The 18,855-nt window shown below is 40.9% G+C and overlaps 1 protein-coding gene across 1 annotated transcript; it reads right to left on the bottom strand.

The window, feature by feature from the left end:
- Positions 1 to 360: 360 nt before the first annotated feature.
- Positions 361 to 16,614, bottom strand: TMEM45A (transmembrane protein 45A; the record flags this gene model as incomplete). Its single annotated transcript, XM_081086745.1, has 5 exons — positions 361 to 865; positions 7,574 to 7,719; positions 12,034 to 12,218; positions 14,472 to 14,684; positions 16,425 to 16,614. 5 exons carry the CDS (start codon positions 16,612 to 16,614, stop codon positions 772 to 774), a joined length of 828 nt encoding a protein of 275 aa, XP_080942871.1. The 3' UTR covers positions 361 to 771.
- Positions 16,615 to 18,855: the final 2,241 nt, after the last annotated feature.

The raw sequence follows: 18,855 nt of genomic DNA, 5'->3' as shown, positions 1-18,855 counted from the left end.
CTCTGACTTTTTACCCAGATTTTCCATAAAAGGCTATTCCTTGTCTTATCCCCTCAACTATTTCAGCAGAGGGGAGATATGGTGGCCACACTATGCTATTGATGACTTTTTACTCTGTAGATAATATCATGACTCTCTTTTCCCAGTCTCTTATGGCTTTGCAACCATATGTTCCAGGGATCATCCCTTTTATCTTTTCCCAAAGAGTGCACAACTCAGAAAGACTCTGGCTCACTTTTCCTAGAGGAGAAGTCAGGTGTTACAGAAAGACAAGTCTCATCAAAAAGGGAATTTCAGTGTCACACAGCTTTTTCTTCATGATAGAAAGGTGGTGCAGTTGAATAACAAAAATAAAGATTTGAGGTATTCATTTATTTCTCATTGCAACAAGACAAACAAGTGTAATCCCATTTTTAACAAGTACAAATGGTAGCAATCCCAAGAATCTTAAGCATATGTATAAGGCAAATACTAGTAAAACAAATGTTTGTCATCTCATGGGCATCAAACTTTAGATGACCTTGGAAGAATCACTCCAGGCCCTGAATACCAAGGCTGATGTGCAAAATAAACTTATCTAAAGTAATTTCAAACCTAAAATAAAACATTAATATTCAAATACTTTAACAAAATTCAAAATACAACCAGTACACCAGGAATCATCCTTAGCTAAACAAAGGATCAAGAAACAAAACCATGAACAAAAACAATGCAAAAAAAAAAAAAAAGGAAAGGAAAAGTTCATCCAAAAAGACTAGATGCCCATCAAAATTACATCTCTTCTTCTGATTCTTGTTCTCGTTCAACATTTTTCAGGAGTCCAACTTCTGAGGGGCAGGTTCTATTAAGTCGAGATTTAACCAACCTGAGAAGAATGAGAGGCATTTCACATTATGTTGTTTAAGATTAAAAACCCAGAGCAATACGTACTTATAACAAGCTCCAAATTATTTGTGCAAATGGGAGAGGCACCCCAAAAGAGAAAATCACTTTTATTTGGTTTTGGACATACCTGAAAATTTTATTTTTTTATTGTTTTTAAATAATTATTTATTGTTGAAGTATTGCATTTGTCCCTCTTTTTCCCCCATTGACCCCCCCTCCAGGCTGCCCCCCCTCTCCCACCCCAGGCCCTCACCACCCCATTGTTTGTGTCCAAGGGCCATGGATATACGCATACAATGTCCTTGGTTGATTACCTCCCACCCACCTTCCCTCCGAGATTCCGCACTCTGTTCCATGCTTCCATGTCTCTAGATCCACTCAGTTCATCAGTTAAAAATCGTGTGGTGTTTTTATTGTTATTATTAAAGTAAGGTATAATAAGCAAACAGGTCTAAGGTAGCTTCTGAATGCACAGCATGATTATTTGATTACGCATCAAAAGATGCCTAATTATTCAGAACTTTTATCATTTCTGAAACAAACAAGACAATCTCTGGGTTGTAGGAAGCCTTATGAAACCAAGCTCAGCCAAGCTTTTCCAAGTCTGCACCCAGCTGTGTATAATAAGTAGGAGCCCTCTTCTGAAAGGAAGTGCATAAGGGTATCTCCTTCCCCATGTCAAATCTGAGCTTTATTGCAGCCCCTACTGGAGCCTTCAGAGAGGTGCTTTTGTGCAGGCCACAGGCTGCCCACTGCACATGGTGGTTCAAGTTAGAAGTGCACTCCACCCTTGTTTTCATAGATTAAGAGAATCTGTAGGATTAGGGGAAACAGCAACTATAATTTTTGACATTGGAAGGCACTAAGCTTTTTAGGAACAGAAATTCAGCAGGCTCTCCCCTTCTCTGATGTATTAAGGTCTAGAAAAAGGTTTTCTCTGTGCAGGATGATTTGTAAAGACATTGCACTGTGACCATATCAATAAAACATATTTAACTTACAGAAATACATGGGAATATACAAGCAAACTTGATCAACCAAATCATCAAAATTATTCTGATTTTATGAAAAAATTCCCCAGCCTGTTTGCATCTTTACCCTTATTATCTGCCTTTCTTTTTCTTCTTGTGAAGGTCTGGCCTGCCCCTATCAATATGCATTGTCTTTACTTGTGCTCTGCATCCCACCGTGGTCGGCAAACTCATTAGTCAACAGAGCCAAATATCAACAGTACAACGATTGAAATTTCTTTTGAGAGCCAAATTTTTTAAACTTAAACTATACAGGTAGGTACATTGTTATTAACTTAATTAGGGTACTCCTAAGGCTTAGGAAGAACCACACTCAAGGGGCCAAAGAGCCGCATGTGGCTCGCGAGCCGCAGTTTGCTGATCACGGCACTAGAATATGAGGTTTATAAGAGCAGAGGCCTCATCTTACTTACTGTCCTAATCCCAACCAGAGTCTAGAACAGTGTCTGGCACATATGGTGGCTCAACACACATTTGATAAATCAATGGCCTTTGAAGCAATCTTCCAGGAATTCATATCACTCACCTATTCATAGATAATTCATAATTCTTCAGTCAACTCCAATTCAACACTAATTCCTCCAATACATAACAACAACTGAGCAGTGTTTAGTAACATCTGTTGACTCATCAAGATCCAAAGAAAACTCAAAATCACTTGTCTTGATTATTAATTGACAATTGATGCTGCTTCCAATATCCTCAACTCCTCAAGGCATTGTTCTCATGAAAGGCTAATCGTCTTAACATCTGGGACAGCGTTTGTGTCATTTTAAAAAACCCACACAGTTATTTCCACATGATACAACTTCAATGCATGCTAAATGAAATGCATTAATTAGTTAATTTATTCTCAGGTTCATTCCTGATAACTTTTGTAGAAATAAAACAAAGACACAGCTACTTACTACAAATTAATTGCTAACACAGATCCTAGTGATTTTTCCTGTTTCCCCTTCCTCCTCTCTGGATTGTACCTGCTATTGCTTCAAGCCATGAGGATGAATATACAGATACTTGAAATAGGCTCTATCTGCACCTGGTAGCTCTAGATATTGGCACATGCAGAAATGGCCACTGGGGACAGACTGAGGGATGGCGAAAGAAGATGAAGTGCAAATAATTACTAGTTCCTGGAATGAGGCAAATTCAGGGAAATACAGTCAAGGTGTGTCTGGGCTTTTGTTTGCATATGTTCCTTTGGATTAATATGAGGAAGAACAGAGCTGAGACTCTGGGTGTACTTCCAGAAGTCAAATTATCATATACCTGGAATTGTGTCATCTATATTTTGTTCTTTAAAATAGCTCATGTGAATCATTGCTTGGAAAACCAACCTGAAAATGTTAGGGTCAAAAATAGAATATTAATCATGCTCTATTAACCATGATTGCTTTGTTCTGATTGAAGAAAGGACATTCTAACCTGGCTGGGCGTTGTACACCCCTGGGACATGGGAGTCAACCTCGGACCTGGCAATCAGCCTTGGACCTGGGTGTCAACCTAGGAATGCCGTCCATTCTCATTCAAGAACTTCCTAATATGATGGAAAGATTAACCACCTTGTTGCCAAAAAAAAAAATGGAGTCTCACCCCAACCCCCATTGCCTACTTCCCCATGCCTGTAATTCCTACTTTCCTATGTAATCTTTGTCCTTACCAATATGAGCAGCTGGCTTATAGGGGATTGGAGAGCAGATTTTTGTGGATGACCTGCTGCTCTCCTATACTGCCATCAGTATTGAAATAAACACTCATATATGATTCAACCCTGTCTTTGCTTAATTGGCTCTAGTAGTGACAGGCAGCCCGGACTCATTGGTTGTCCGGTTTCAAAAAATGGGCAATATTTCTCAACCCATAGAGAAGGGCTTTTGAAATAGCTCTATGCAACAGGGGTGTTTAAATATTTGACAGTTAACTCGGCTGGCATGGCTCAGCGGTTGAACGTCAACCCGTGAATCAGAAGGTTCCTAGTTCAATTTCCAGTGAAGGCACAAGCCCGGGTTGTGGGCTCAATCCCCAATAGGGGGTGTGCAGGAGGCAGCCAATTGATGTTTCTCTATCATTGATGTTTCTCTCTATCCCTCTCCCTCTCTCTCTAAATCAATAAAAACATGTTTTTAAAAATAAATATGAAACTTAGTAAAACATGTAATAGGATTTCCAAACAGATAGGTTTCTCCTGTGAGCTGTCCTGATCAAGACTGCAGGCATGGGACTGGATGAAGCAATCTTTGAACCATTTGTCTTGGGAAACTGGGAAGTACAGCTTCATTTTTCAGAGACTTGGACGGGGGGTTGTTGGGGGCGGGGAGAGCTGAGGGTTCCATAAATCCATTTTGCTGCCATGGTAATCTTTGTGCTATGTCAACCATACAGCGTCCTGAAAATCTATCACCTGTCACAGAGTCATAAACCATTCCACAGTCAAACCCTGACAATGAGACTTTCAAAGAGCCTTATGATTATAGGACTGAATTAGCCTGCCATGTGACCTCACTACAAGTCAGTACTGACTCTTCATGATATTTTTGAAGCTATTGTTTAAGTTTATATCAAAATGTCAGAACATGAGTTCCCAGTCTTATATTTTCAATAAAACTGAAAAGCGTATAAAACATTATTTCCAAACAAATGAAGCCTGTATTCAAATAACTCTGAAACAGATCTATTAAAACAGATTAAGTGTTTATTGAGCATCCACTATATGTTTGACAATGTGTCAAGAACTGTAAGAAATATGAAAAAGATATTTTCATCAAGGCAACATAATCTGTTAAAACTAACATGAGCTAAGCACAAACATCACACAAGATAGATCACAATTGTTCCAATGTTTGGTAGAGACTAAAGTGATATACAACTCATGAAGGGCATAAGCAAGGGCTAGGATAATCACAATAGTTTTTGTAGAAGAGATCAGCATTTGATTTGATATACGTGTAGAGGGAACTACAAGGTCAAAAGTTTAAACGGAGGGTAGGCAGAGGTTGAAAAATAAACGTGGCATTCCTAGAGAACTGTAAGTGGATATGAAAATTATTAAGGGTCTGAAGGTTTCTGAAACAGGAAAAGACAGTAGTCTTCTTTGGGCTCTGAAAGGGAGCTGACATGCAGTAGAGAGGTTCCCTGAATGTTGGCATTGGTCTTGGAGGCTGCCCAGCCCCTAAGGAGATGAGGCCCAGATGTCAGCCTAGAACAACAGAGGAAGAAGCCAAGTTTCACTCAATAGCAGAGCTAGCCTTAACAACCAGCTCATGCACAAGCTTTGGGGGAATGGGATAGGATTCATAGAAATTAATCAATGAGAAGATAAAATTTCCCAGCACCCAAAGCACTTAAAAAGGCAACTATGGATCAAAGTGGGCTGACCCAAAGCCTAGCAGAGACATCTGGGAGACAATTTATTAATGGTTTCCTTACTCAGAGAACCAGCACTTCAGAAACTCAAAGAAGCAAAGAGCAGGAGAGGTGACAGGGGTAGGGGGTGGAGGGGGCAAGTCTAGAGAGAAGAGTAGACAGTTAGGAGTCTGAGAGTAGAAAGATAGGAGGCAGAGGCTGAGGCCCCACTGGGCTTAAAGCAGCTGCTGAATTTTAGGAATCCAGGGAACCTACTAGATGTGTACTGTCCAATATGGTAGCCACTATGAATATGGATATTTCAATTAATTAAAGTTAATGTGACACTAGGAACATGTAAACATGCTCAATAATCACACGTAGCTCATGGCTACCATAATGAAGGCTGCAGATAAAGAGCATTTTGATCAGTGCTGAGGTATAAAGGATTAGGTATTGCTGGCTGCATGCCTAGTAGCTAGGGTCAGCCAGGCCACTTGTGGTTTGGCATTAGCTACCTTGGAGAGAGGACCCATGTTCACCCCTTTCTGTTCCTGCTCATCCTCCAAACTGCAGCTTAATTCTCAATTGTGAGGAGGCCTCCTCTGAGTTCCAGTCGTGCTTTCTTCTTCTACTATTTCCACTTATTGCACTGTACTTAAATTATTTGTCTCTCCCTATAGAGTCTATACTTATGAATTTTTTATATAGGAGAAGAACAAGAATAGGAAGAATAGCAAAAAGAACAAGGACAATAAGAATAACTTTCATTGAGCCATTATTATGGCCTGAGCAGTTTAAATGCATGATCTTATTTAGGTACTACAATTGTCCCCATTTTGTGAACAAAAAATAATCAGACAGATAACAACAGAACTAGGAATATGTGTTTTTATCAATTGGCTCTATTTCTCCTCACCCATCATAAAACATTGTATCAGGGTCCTTGTAAGAACATGTACGGAATCTTACTTTTAGAAATCCTATCTAATAAAGAGGAAATATGCAAATTGACCATCACACCATCACAAAGATGGCAGCGCCCAGTCCCCTCAGCCCTGCCGGAGTCCCCCAGTCCTTTCGGCCCTACCGGGGGAGAGGGGGTGACAGGCGTGTGGTGCGGCCAGAACTGCCCAGCTGCCCAGGGTCAGCCTGAGGTGCAGGCAAGCCTCAGATGGTGGCTGCCCAGCCACACAGGGACAGCCTGAGATGCAGGCAAGCCTCAGATGGTGGCTGCCCAGCCACCCAGGGCTGCCCGAGGCTCAGGTAGCCAGGGCTGACTGAGGCTTGCACTGCCAGCAGTGGCAGCAGCAGAGGTGTGCGGGGGGTAACACCTTCCCCTGATGGCCGGGTCACCTCCTGCCCCTGAGGGTTCCTGGACTGTGAGAAGGGGCAGGATGGGCTGAGGGACTCCCCCTCCCCCCATCCAATGCATGAATTTTCATGCACCGGGCCTCTAGTATTAGAATAAATGTCAAATTAATCAGGTACTCAAATTTAATGGGAGACAAACATGTTGGTCAAAGAATGATACCAGCCCTGGCCAGTGTGTGTTATTGGTTGGGCATCGTCCAGTGCACCAAAGGGTTTCCATTTCAATTCCCAGTCGAAAGCACGTGCCTGGTTATAGGCTCAATCTCCAGAAGGGGGCATGCAGGAGGCAGCCAATCAATGTTTCTCTCTGATCAATGTTTCACTCTCTCCCTCTCTCTCTGAATATCAGCAAACTATCCATTAAAAAAAAAAATTTAGCCCAGCCAGTGTGGCTCAGTGGTTGAGCATCAACCTATGAATTCAGACAGGGCAAATGCCTCAGTTGCGGGCTCGATCCCCAATAGGGAGTGTGCAGGAGCTAGCCCATTGATGATTCTCATCATTGATGCTTCTATCTCTCCTTGTCCCTTCCTCTTTGAAATCAATAAAAAAATATATATTTTAAAAATTGACATCAAGCTTGGGAAGTGCTATAATTGATGTACACCTGGGCAAACGAAGAGCTCAGTCACTGCAGGTGTGGGAAGGGCCATTTATAAGAGGAAAGAGCATATGTAAATGCATGGAGGCACAGAAGAGTGTGTTGAAGGGTGAGTCATAGGTCAGAGGCACAGCAGAGATACTGCTGAGCTATTCTAACTTTAAGCCAACATTTATTCTTTCTATTGGAAATTTCCGTGTTTGCAGATAATTTTCTATATTACCTTGTCTGGTGGAATGCTAAGGAATAAAATCCCCTATAATTTTAAGTTCATACTATCAAGTCTTGTTGATCATATATCAAGAAATAGAACTCCCATGAACAAAAGTCACAAACTTACCAGATAACAAAAGCATAAAGCACTCCAATGATGATAAAGGAGAATGCATAATGCCAACAAAAGCATATGGTGAGAAACTTAATGTTGTCATGATCCAGTAGATCCCATGCAGGACCTCCACTGGGGGGATAAAGGACAAAACCAATCTGCAATGTAAAACAAAAGCACACATTAAAATAATCAGCCACATTTCAAAATGCTTGGTTCCAAGAGGAACGGTAACCAAGACAACTCCCATTATCTGAACTATACAGAGAAGACTCGGGTTTTATTGTCTGTTTTAGTAATATAGACAGTACTAGTAGGTCATATTTTTGAAAAAAAAATTTAAGGGCATTTAAAGATCAATTTCAAGATATGCATAGTAATCATCTCTGGGGACTGGTGGACATTCAGAGAATGTGCTTAGGTTTCTGAATTGTGCAGTTTCACTTGGTTACTTCAAAATTAGAATACAGAAATGTTTTAAAATAAACAAATGCCCACAGCTAACACTATGTTTAATGATGAAAGGTTGAAAGCTTTTCCCCTAAGATCAAAACAAGACAAGATGTCTGATTTCACCACTTCTTTTCAACATTATACTAGAAATTCTATCAGAACAATTAGGTAAGAAAAATAAATAAATCACATATAGATTGCAAAGGGAGAAATAAAATTATCTATATTCACAGATGACATATATAAATATTAAAAACTCTAAAGAATCCACACCAAGAAAAACTGTTAGAGCTACTAAATTAATTCAGCATATTTGCAGGTTTACAAAATCAATGTACAAAAGTCAGATGTATTTTCCATATGCAATGAGCAACCCAAAATTAAACGGGGGGAAAAAACAGTTCCACCCACTTGCAATAGCATTGAAAAGAAAAAAAATACTGTACAGAAGTAAATTTAATGAAAGAGGCTCAAAACTTATAGACTGAAAACTATAAAACATCATTGAAAGAAATCAAAGAAGATCTAAATAATTGGGAATACATCTCATGTTCATGGACTGGAAGATTTAACATTGTTAAGATGGCAATAATACACAAAGAAAACCCCAATAGCCTCTTTTGCAGAAATAGAAAGCTCCCCAATAGCCTCTTTTGCAGAAATAGAAAGCTGATCCTAAAACTCATATGGAATTGCACAAGACCAAGAATAGTTAAAACAACTTCGGGGAAAAAAAGTTGTAAGACTTCTGCTTACTGATTTCAAAATGTAATACTTCTGGACTCTCAATTCTGTTCCATTGGTCTGTGTTTTGCCAGTACCATACTGTTTTGATTATTATAGCTTTACTAGAGGTCTGGTGCATGAAATTCCTACACAAGGGGGGGGGGTCCCTCAGCCCAGCCTACACCCTCTCCAATCAGGGACCCCTTGGGGATCCCCAGACCAGGCCTAAACCGGCAGTGAGACATCCCTCTCACAATCTGGGACTGCTGGCTCCTAACTGCTCACCTGCCTGCCTGCCAGATTGCCCCTAGCTGCCCCCCCTGCCGGCCTGGTCACCCCCAACTGCCCCCCCACCCGCCAACCTGGTCGCCCCTGCCCCCCTTGCTGGCCTGGTTGCCCCATGCAGCCTGCTGTTCAGTTGTTTGGTTGTCCCTCACTAATTCCCCTGCCGGCCTGGTCGCCCCACACAGCCTGCTGTTCAGTCGTTACTGTTACTGTGATGGGATCACAGACAATTTGCACATTCTGCTATTATTAGTATAGATAGTATAGTTTGAAGTCAGGGAGTGTGATGCCTCTAGCTTTGTTCTTTTTTTTCCCAGGATTGCTTTGGCTATTTGGGGTTTTTAGTGGTTCCACACAAATCTGATGATTTTTGTTCTATTTCTTTAAAAAAATGACATTGGACCCAGTCAGTGTGGTTCAGTGGTTGAGCATCGAACTGTGATCCAGGAGGTCACAATTAAATTTCCGGTCAGGGCACATGCCTGGGTTGTGGGCTAGATCCCCAGTAGGGGTTGTGCAGGAGGCAGCCCATCTATGATTCTCTCTCATCAATGATGTTTCTATCTCTCTCTCCCTCTTCCTTTCTCTCTGAAATCAATATACATATATTTTTATATTCACAGATGACATATATTAATGTCAAAAATATATATATATTTAAATAACATTGGGATTTTTATGGGGATTACATTAAATCTGTGTGTTGCTTTGGGTAATATGGCCATTATAACTGTTGATTCTTACAATCCATGAACACAGAATATTTTTCTATTTCATTGTGTCTTTTTCCATCTCTTTGAATAATGCTTTGTCATTTTCAAAATATAAATCCTTCACATCCTTTGTTAAGTTTATTTCTTGGTATTTTATTGTTTTCTGTTGCAATTGCAAAAGAAATTGTGTTTTTTTAATTTCTTTTTCAGAAATTTCATGGATAGTATACAGGAAGCAGTGGACTTTTGTACATTGATTTTGTACCCTGCAACTTTACTGTTTTTGTTTATTGTTTCTAGTAGTTTTTTGGTGGAGTCTTCAAGATTTTCTATATACAGAATCATGTCATCTACAAAATGTGACACCTTTATTTCGTCCTTTTCTGTTCAGGTGCCTTTCATTTCTTCCTCTTGCCTGACTGCCCTGGCCAGGACTCCCAGCACCATGTTGAGTGAGAGTGCTGAGAGTGGGCATCCTTGTCTTGCTCCTGATCTTAGGGGAAAAGCTTTCAGTTTTCCGTCAATGAGTATGATATTGGCTGAGGCATTAACAACACAAAGAGTTCTAAAAGCCTGACTTTATTCCTTACCTCAAGAGGAATCCTTTTATTTTATTTTAGTTCCACTGGAACCAAACCACCAGCCATCACTGTGCTAGAGGCCTGCAGCCCAGCACTTCTGCTGTGCAGTGCTGTTCTGTGTCTGGTCCACAGGGAGCTTGCTCTGTTTTTGCTCATACTATTTAATTGCAGCGAGGTATTTTTTTACTTTCTTATTTTTGTTTGTTTATTTTCTTCTTTTAATTTCTTTTGTATTTTATAAGTAGTTTTGATACTGTATCTGTCATTGTTATTTATTTGGAACAGAGAAGATACACTGCCGTATAAACTCACTGTGTCATCTTGACCAGAAGTTATCTCTTTAAAACTTTTTTTTAGCCCTAGCTGGTTTGGCACAGTGAAAAGAGCATCAGCCTGCATACTGGAGGGTTCTGGGTTCAATTCCAGCCAAAGGCATGTACCTCGGTCCCGAGGATGTGTTCTAAGGCGACCAATCGATGTTTCTCTTTCTCTCTCTCTCTCCCTTCCACTCTCTCTAAAAATCAATGGAAAAAATATCCTCAGTTGAGGATTAAAAAAATTGTTTTAATTTATTTTTATTTGTAAATAGGTAATAATATATGCACATGGTACAACAGTCCATCCAGGAGATTTAAAATGCTTTATATTTCATTCTATTTAGATTCCCAACAGATGATAAATAATCTTAAAAAACAAACAAACTTCTGTATATAAGCTTGTTAAATTCACCAATTATCAATTTTATCACATTATAGGGCATTTGTTACTTTTTCTATATAGTTCTTTCTTCAAAATAACATTTAAATGTAGCCTCTCTTTACTAACTTCTGCTCAAACAGCCTTTCTACTCCCCCACATGCTTAAATATCATATCTTTCCTACTCCCTGTGTAGACCAGGATGTTCCACTCTCCTTGCCTGTGGTGCCTTTTTCTCATTCCTTGTGGGAAATTCAAGTTCCTAAAATAACCTCATGGTCCCAAATCCCTGCTCTTTGGTGATTAAAATCACTTCTAAGGCATCTTTCCTGATTAAACTACATTTACCTTTCATTCCAGACTTTCTTTTCATCCCTATATAGATATTGGGTTATGATTTCTCGTTCTCTATAAAATATATGTTCACTGATTGGAATATAATTTTTCAACAATACACCAAGGTTAGGGGTTTGACAGAATAAAATGGAAAGAACCTGAGATTTGGCGTCAGACACCAACATTTAGATTCCAGTTTCATTATTTTGTGATCCTGGGAAAGTAACTTGGTCTCTTTGAGTCTTCCTTATCGGATTACGTTGGGAATGATAATACTTAACTTACAAGTCGTTGTAAGGACGTAATGAAACACTGTGTGTGGATGTCCTGTACAGTGGCTGGCCCTTAGTTGTTTCTCAATAAGTAATTGTTTCAGGCCTTTCATATTTTTCTTGAGCTTACTACCCATTAGTAAGTTGCTTTAGCATCAAAGAATTGCTTCCAACTAAAAGCACCAGCTCAGAGTTCCTACATTGTGCATATTCAGGTGTGTGATGAAGACGGGCACCCCCCCCCACTTCCTTCCCCACTGCTCTGTCATTGCTCCCACCTGGGCTGCTCTTGGAGGCCCGCATTCTCACTGCAGGAGCACACAAGAGGAAGTCTCTGGGTTCTAGAGCAACATGCCCCACCAAACAAAGAGAGGAGGTCACAAGTGGAGACACCGGTACATTAACTCACCTGCCAGAACCAGCTCCCCTGAAGCAGAATAAAGCTCGTACGGAGAAGCTCCACGGTTAGATTGCCACGTAAGAAGAGCTCCATGAAGGCAGCCAGGCCTGCCAAAAAGATGACCAAGACCAGCAGCTGGTGCACAAAGATGTCCAGTATTTCCCGGCCATGGGTGTGGTTGTAGAAAATAAAAGCTGATAGAGAGGGGAAAATCGTTTGTCTTTTTTAATGAAACCAGTTTCTCTCTCCCCTCTCCCCCACCACAGAATTTTACACATACACACATTTGTTCCAAATATCTGGTGCCCACTGCTTCCCAGCTTCCCACAATAATGGCATTTTAGGAGTCATCGCTACCTCTTTAGAATGGAATTTTTTAAATTTAACATTCCTTTCCCCTCCCCCAGCCTTCATTCTCTCCTCTAACACAGCATGACATTTTCAACTAACTATATCTCAAAGCAGCTTCAATACAGGAGGAAGAATAATAACCATGCTAAGTGTGGGCAGCAGAAATTAGGGTGAGTGCACAGCTGAACAAGACAAAGCCTTAAGGAATTCAGTCTATTGGAGGAAGCAAATCCTATCTAATAATAGACAAAGATGGTAATTGACCGTACATTTGCTATGCCTCCCATGGGCTAATCAGCACAATATGCAAATTAGCTGACAACAAAGATGGTGGCTAATTTGCATACTGCAGGCAGGGCAGGACAGCGCGAGCCGCCATCCTGGCCCTGTGTGCAGCCCCACCCCCAGCTGGGACCCCCGTGTGCTGCCTAAGCCCTGGTCCCAACTGGGACCCCCATGTGCCACCTAAGCCCTGCTGCCAGCCGGGACCCCATGGCGATCCCAGAGAAGGAAAGTGCAGCCTGCAGGCAGCCCCCAGGTGGGCCTGCTCCTGGGTCGCCATGGCAATCCCAGAGCAGGAAAGTGCAGAGGTCATGCAGCCCCCAGGTGGGCCTGCTCCTGGGTCACCATGGCGATCCCAGAGCAGGAAAGTGCGGCCTGCCCCTGGGTCTCCACAGCGATCCAGCGATCCGTGAGCGGGAAAGCACGGCCTGCAGGCAGCACCCCACCTTGGCCACAGCTCAAGGGAGATTACAACACGCAGTGGAGGCCAGAAGCCTGAGAGATCAACACAGAGGGGCGCCTGCTCCAAGCCTCCACAGTGTGGCTGGTGGCAGGCCCCCAGCAGACACACACACACACACACACACACACACAGCGCCTGCTCTGAGCCTCCAATGTGGCTGGGGGCAGGCCCCCAGCGGGGACACACACACACAAACACACACAAGGCAACTGCTCTGAGCCTACGTGGCATGGCTAGGGGCAGGCCCCAGCAGACAGGCGCGCGCGCGCACACACACACACACACACACACACACACACACACGGGACGCCTACTCCGAACCTCTGCTGCCAGACTGTGGCCATCAGTAGGACATCTACTGAGGGCTCCCGGACTGTGAGAGGAGCAGGCTGGGCTGAGGGAACCCCACCTCTAGTGCACGAATTTCATGCACCGGGCCTCTCGTATATACATAAATCACTAGATGCTCTGGAAGCTCCCAAGAATTAGTAGCTAATTACATTGTTTAATCCCATGGAACGATGAGCTTCATCATCTTTTTTCCATTTTGATGAAGAAGAAAAGATGTTTCTTAAAAACATCACAACACCCTGAAATAATAAGACTCAGGTTGTTGGTGCCCACCTTTTATCTAGCCCTTGTTCTCAAAGAGGGATTGACCGAAGTTCTTATCTTCGCATGGAGCAGGCAAGATGGGGAGCTGGGAAATGACTGCCTCCTGATAATTTGGGGCTTTTTCAGTTCTACAGTCAAGTCATTCTTCACAAATAACGATAAATGAAAACAAATCACTAAACATTTGTTTGCAGTGTTTCCCCATACAGTAACAGGGTGACCAACTGAGCAAAAAATGTTGTTCTTCATTCATCTATCAAAAACGGGACCTCATATTTTTATGTGACTGAGTTTGCTGGACCCTCCTTACCATGTAATGGTGGACTGTTACTCTCTTAATATAAAAAAGGCTAGTTAGTAGGTGATGGAAGCTACTCTGCTGCGTCTCCTCATTTCAGGATATTCGTGTTTCATTACGTCGAGCTCAGTTTCACTTTTAAAAGCCAAAATAATGATAATCTCCAGGAGATAACTATGGCTGATGGTTCTTTAAGACAGGTGTGAAATGTGGATAAAGCACTTTGAATGATTGTGCTTGTTCAGCTTTACTAAATGAGTCAGTAGGGAGGGAGAATCTTTGACATCCCACCTAGGGCATCAAATAGTTCACAATGGCCCAAATTGGTAACCCCGTGGACCAAGGCTGCACCAAGACACTAAAGGAATATTATTATAAAGGGCTAGACAAATGTCCAAAAGTAGTTAAAGGTACAAGAAAATACTCACTCTTACTTACCCTCCACAAATAAGGCATTTGACAACATTAACTTGCTTAAAGAGGTAGGAAGTAAACGGATGGTGGAACATAGGATGATCATCACGCCCGCCAGCCCAAAGAAGAAGTACATGGTGGTGTGATGCCAACCCAGGAGCTGGACCCACTGGCCTTCTTTGTAGTTATACAAGGACAGGTAGGGCCCTCCAGGAATAAACTGTTCCCCAAGCATACCTGTAGAAGAACATATCCAAGTTTTAGCAACTCTCTTCATAACATGACCGAGAAAGCAGGAAGATGCAGGAGGAATAGCCCACTGCTTAGTCCAATCTAGTGACCTTTTAAATGACATGAGTTCCTATTTCTGGGCTGTTGCCTAAGAGCTGAGCACTGGTGGTTTAGGCTTATTTCAGAGGTTCAAATGTTGACTTGGATCAGTGGTCGGCAAACTGCGGCTCATGAGCCACATGCGGCTCTTTGGCCCCTTGAGTGCGGCTCTTCCACAAAATACCGACTTCTGCGCATGGGCCACGAAGTTTCAATCGCACTGTACATGCACTCCCACACATGGTATTTTGTGGAAGAGCCACACTCAAGGGGCCAAAGAGCCGCATGTGGCTCGCGAGCCGCAGTTTGCCGACCACTGGGATAATCACTTTTAATCAAAGATAGTCAATTCAGTCAAACAGCTATTTCAGACTTTTAATGCTAAAGATTTCAGTTCTACTTAGTTTCATGATCAGCTCCACTGATGATTTTAGTCCCTACTTTAATCTAATAACTAAATAAACCCCAAATGCTTTGGGATTCTATTTGTAAGATCAGTCCCCTTAGAGGCTGATTACTTCCTTCTTACCCGCTGTATCTCTGGGTAGCTGCCACAAGGTAGGGAGTTGTGCTTGGTTCAGCATAAAAATGCTAGGGTTCAGCTTTTCCCCAATTAAGGATAACTGAGAAAACACAGTCAGACATGGCATATGGTCAAGTCAGCTACACAGTTGCATTTTCTTAAAAATGCTGTTTTATTTCTTAACCTATAGAATTTGACATTGAAATTTCTCTCTTGGGAAATGGTTGTTCTGGAATTGGATGGCCATAGCAAAGCGCTATGGTCATGAATTAAGCATGAAGAAAACCAAAGGAATATTAAGAGGTTTTGCCCTTCATAGAGGAGAAACTGAAGTAAAATTCTAAAAACATAGAACATTTTCACAGAATCATATAGTCAATGGAAAGGCCTTAGAAGTCGTGAGACCTAGCCTCCCTCTCCAATTTAGAAATCACACAAAAAGAATGAGTGCATGAGCCAAGTCTTCTTCAGCCTATCCTTTGTACATACTATTAACAATGGTTATTCCTGAAGCTCTCCCATGAGCCCTTGATTATTTTTTTTAAATATATATTTTTATTGATGTCAGAGAGGAAGGGAGAGGGAGAGGGAGACAGAAACATCAATGATGAGAGAGAATCATGGATCGGCTGCCCCTTGCACGCCCCCCACTGGGGATTGAGCCCACAGCCCCGGCATGTGCTCTTGACTGGAATAGAACCCGGGACCCTTCAGTCCGCAGGCTGACGCTCTATCCACTGGGCCACACCAGCTAGAGCAGCCCTTGATTATTTTGATGTCATTTTGAAAAATGCTTTTTGATGAAGTTTATTCTTTCAGGCATTAGAATACTTGGTATGAAATTATTTCAGAGGCTCCAGCTAATTCTATAATTAAATTAACCCTGAGTGGGCAGGCAAGTTAATTACCATGACTAACTTATTAAGGAATAAACCTTTGTATAAATATGAAGTATCACCTTCTAACAATTATATAAGATAGAAATAACAATTAGAATATATGTTCAGAGATATTTTTAAAGTAAAAATTCACTGTTAGCAATTTCTTGATTTGATATTAAATCTCCTCTTTGCATATGAAAATAGCCAAAAGGAGAAAACAGAATACTGAAATAGTCCACTCACCAATTACAGCCATGCAGATCATTACGATTCCCTCCACAATATCTATTCGATAGAACACTGCTTTGGAGCCAAAATAGGAAGTCCGCTTGTGCTTTCTGCAGACATACTTCAGAATGCACTTCAGAGTCCACCAAATACCCATGATGATGAAGAAGGTTCCAGGGAGGGCATGGCCCTTGAAACTCCCCATGATTACTGAGTTAAGAACATATAGAAGATGAAAATCTTTTATTTCCAGAACTTAGCCCAAACATCACTTATTCCTTATCTTCTGATGATTATGGATACACCATTGATTCCAAGGAAATGATATTACTGTCAACAGCAATAAATCCACTGAAATATCAATAATACCAGTAAGAAGAAAAATTCTCTGTCTTTGAACACTTACCTTGTTCTAGGCCTTGTGCCAAGTGTTTTACATGATAACCTCACCTAATATTTACAACATACCTATGAATGACACATTATCCATGCCACATATTTATATATTATTTTTTCAATCCAAAGAACATATAAACTTTTTATACCTAAGAAACTATAATTTGTACTGACTGCACTTACTCACCATGATTTGGATATATTTTTGCATGGTTTCTATTCTTTTCTAATGGATACTGTCTTGTGATGCTTCTAAGCCTGTTCATGGGTATATTGAAAGTCCTCTTCACCCATATACTTCAATCCATAGGTATCCCTAATGCTTATTTTTCCTTATATATTTACATACACTATGCACTATGAAAAATAAATAAAATTAATGATATGCATATTATTCAAAATAAAATTTCTTTTACTTTAAAAAAAATGGGATACAGGTTTAGAGACATTAAAAGACTTACCCAAATCTCACAACTATTAAGCAAAAATTTTGTGGTTTTTAACAGGAAGCCCAAAAGGATTTCTTAAGTATATGTGAAGGAAAGTAATATGAAAGTTTTACTCTTATGTTTAAAACTTGAAATGATATAAAATTGCCTACAAATTTTTTAAAGTAGGTAACTTCAAAGTATTAAAAATCAAATGTGTGGGAGAGACCATTAGTGTGTATCAAATATCTGTGTGCTGCTCCACACTTTTCCCAGCCTTCCTCCAGTTCAATCAGACCATGTTTCTAGTTCTGGCCAGTGGTCTGTGGCATTTATTTCTTCAGGCTGAGTCACGTCAGAGCCTACCTGACTCCTTTACCTCTCTTCCCCTGACTTGGCAACCTTGACATGGCATGTCTGCAACATAGAGGGTGGCTAACCAGCCCGCTTCAGATTTTGTTCAACCCTTGATTGTGCCAAGTCATTGAAACTTTGAGGCTTAACAGATTAACCCAGCTGTTAACCCAGATAGATACCAAGGCAAAGCCATTGTAAACTGCTGCATGTTGAAGCAATAATAAACAGAAATGTTCTCCATTCTTGGTCAGCGCTATAGAAAATCAGTCTTGAATTGTGCAAGTTTTGAATTATGTGAGCAGCCCTTTGTTCAAATATATGATACCATCTATGGAATAAGGAAGAGAGAGTTCAGAATCAGCCTTGTAGATCTTACCATGAAAGGGGACTTTGGTGTTCCCCTGGCCCAGCAGAGTTCTTTATTTCCCTGGGTGGATAGTGGGCCTTTTAATTCAGGGCAGACCCTTTTGGGTTACTTCCACATCTCCCTGACACAACTGTGATATTTCAAGGGAGGCTGTGAAACTGACTCAGATGATAAAATTCTCTTGAATATCTACTCAACACCCCAAATGGACATTTCAGCACATCCTGAACCATGTGAACCATCCAAGGGACTCCAGCTCAATAGATCATATACTGCAGGTTCTTCTCCTAACTCTGACTCTAATTAGTGCTATGGTTTGGGCATGTCCTTAACCTCTTGGGCCTTAGTTCTTAATTAATAAAAGAAAAGATGGCCTAGGTAAAACCTGGAGTTCCTTCCTGCTCTAACACTTTATGATTCACTATCCTAACTACCATCTTCCTCATAATGTTCCTGAGTTCTCCTGTTTGTCTTGGTTTAGGCAACACTATGGGACTGAAAAATACTTCTATGTGGAATTTTAAAAAATACATGCAGCTTGTAAATTATTTGAGCTTTTCTGGGGATATGTTTTAAGGAGCCTTAGAGGAACCCACTTCTAGAAATGTATCCTAAAAATATAACTGGAGATGTAGGCACCAAATTAAACACAATATTTATGTCTACAATTAGAATGATTAAACAATTTTATCATTAAATAAAGTTTTCAAATAACTTACATAACAGGAGATATAGTTACAGATAGATATAGGATTTTTTAAAAAACTGAGAAGAAGCTTTGGATTCAGACTGACTAGAGATGAATTCCAACTTTATCATTTACTAGCTACATGACTTTGGGCAAGTTATTTAACCTCTAAGTGCCTCAGTGTTTTCTTCTGTAACATTGGACAAATAA

This window comes from Myotis nattereri, assembly GCF_964212035.1.
Source record: "Myotis nattereri genome assembly, chromosome: 3".
Taxonomy (NCBI): domain Eukaryota; kingdom Metazoa; phylum Chordata; class Mammalia; order Chiroptera; family Vespertilionidae; genus Myotis; species Myotis nattereri.
This window is presented reverse-complemented; position numbering and strand designations above follow the sequence as displayed.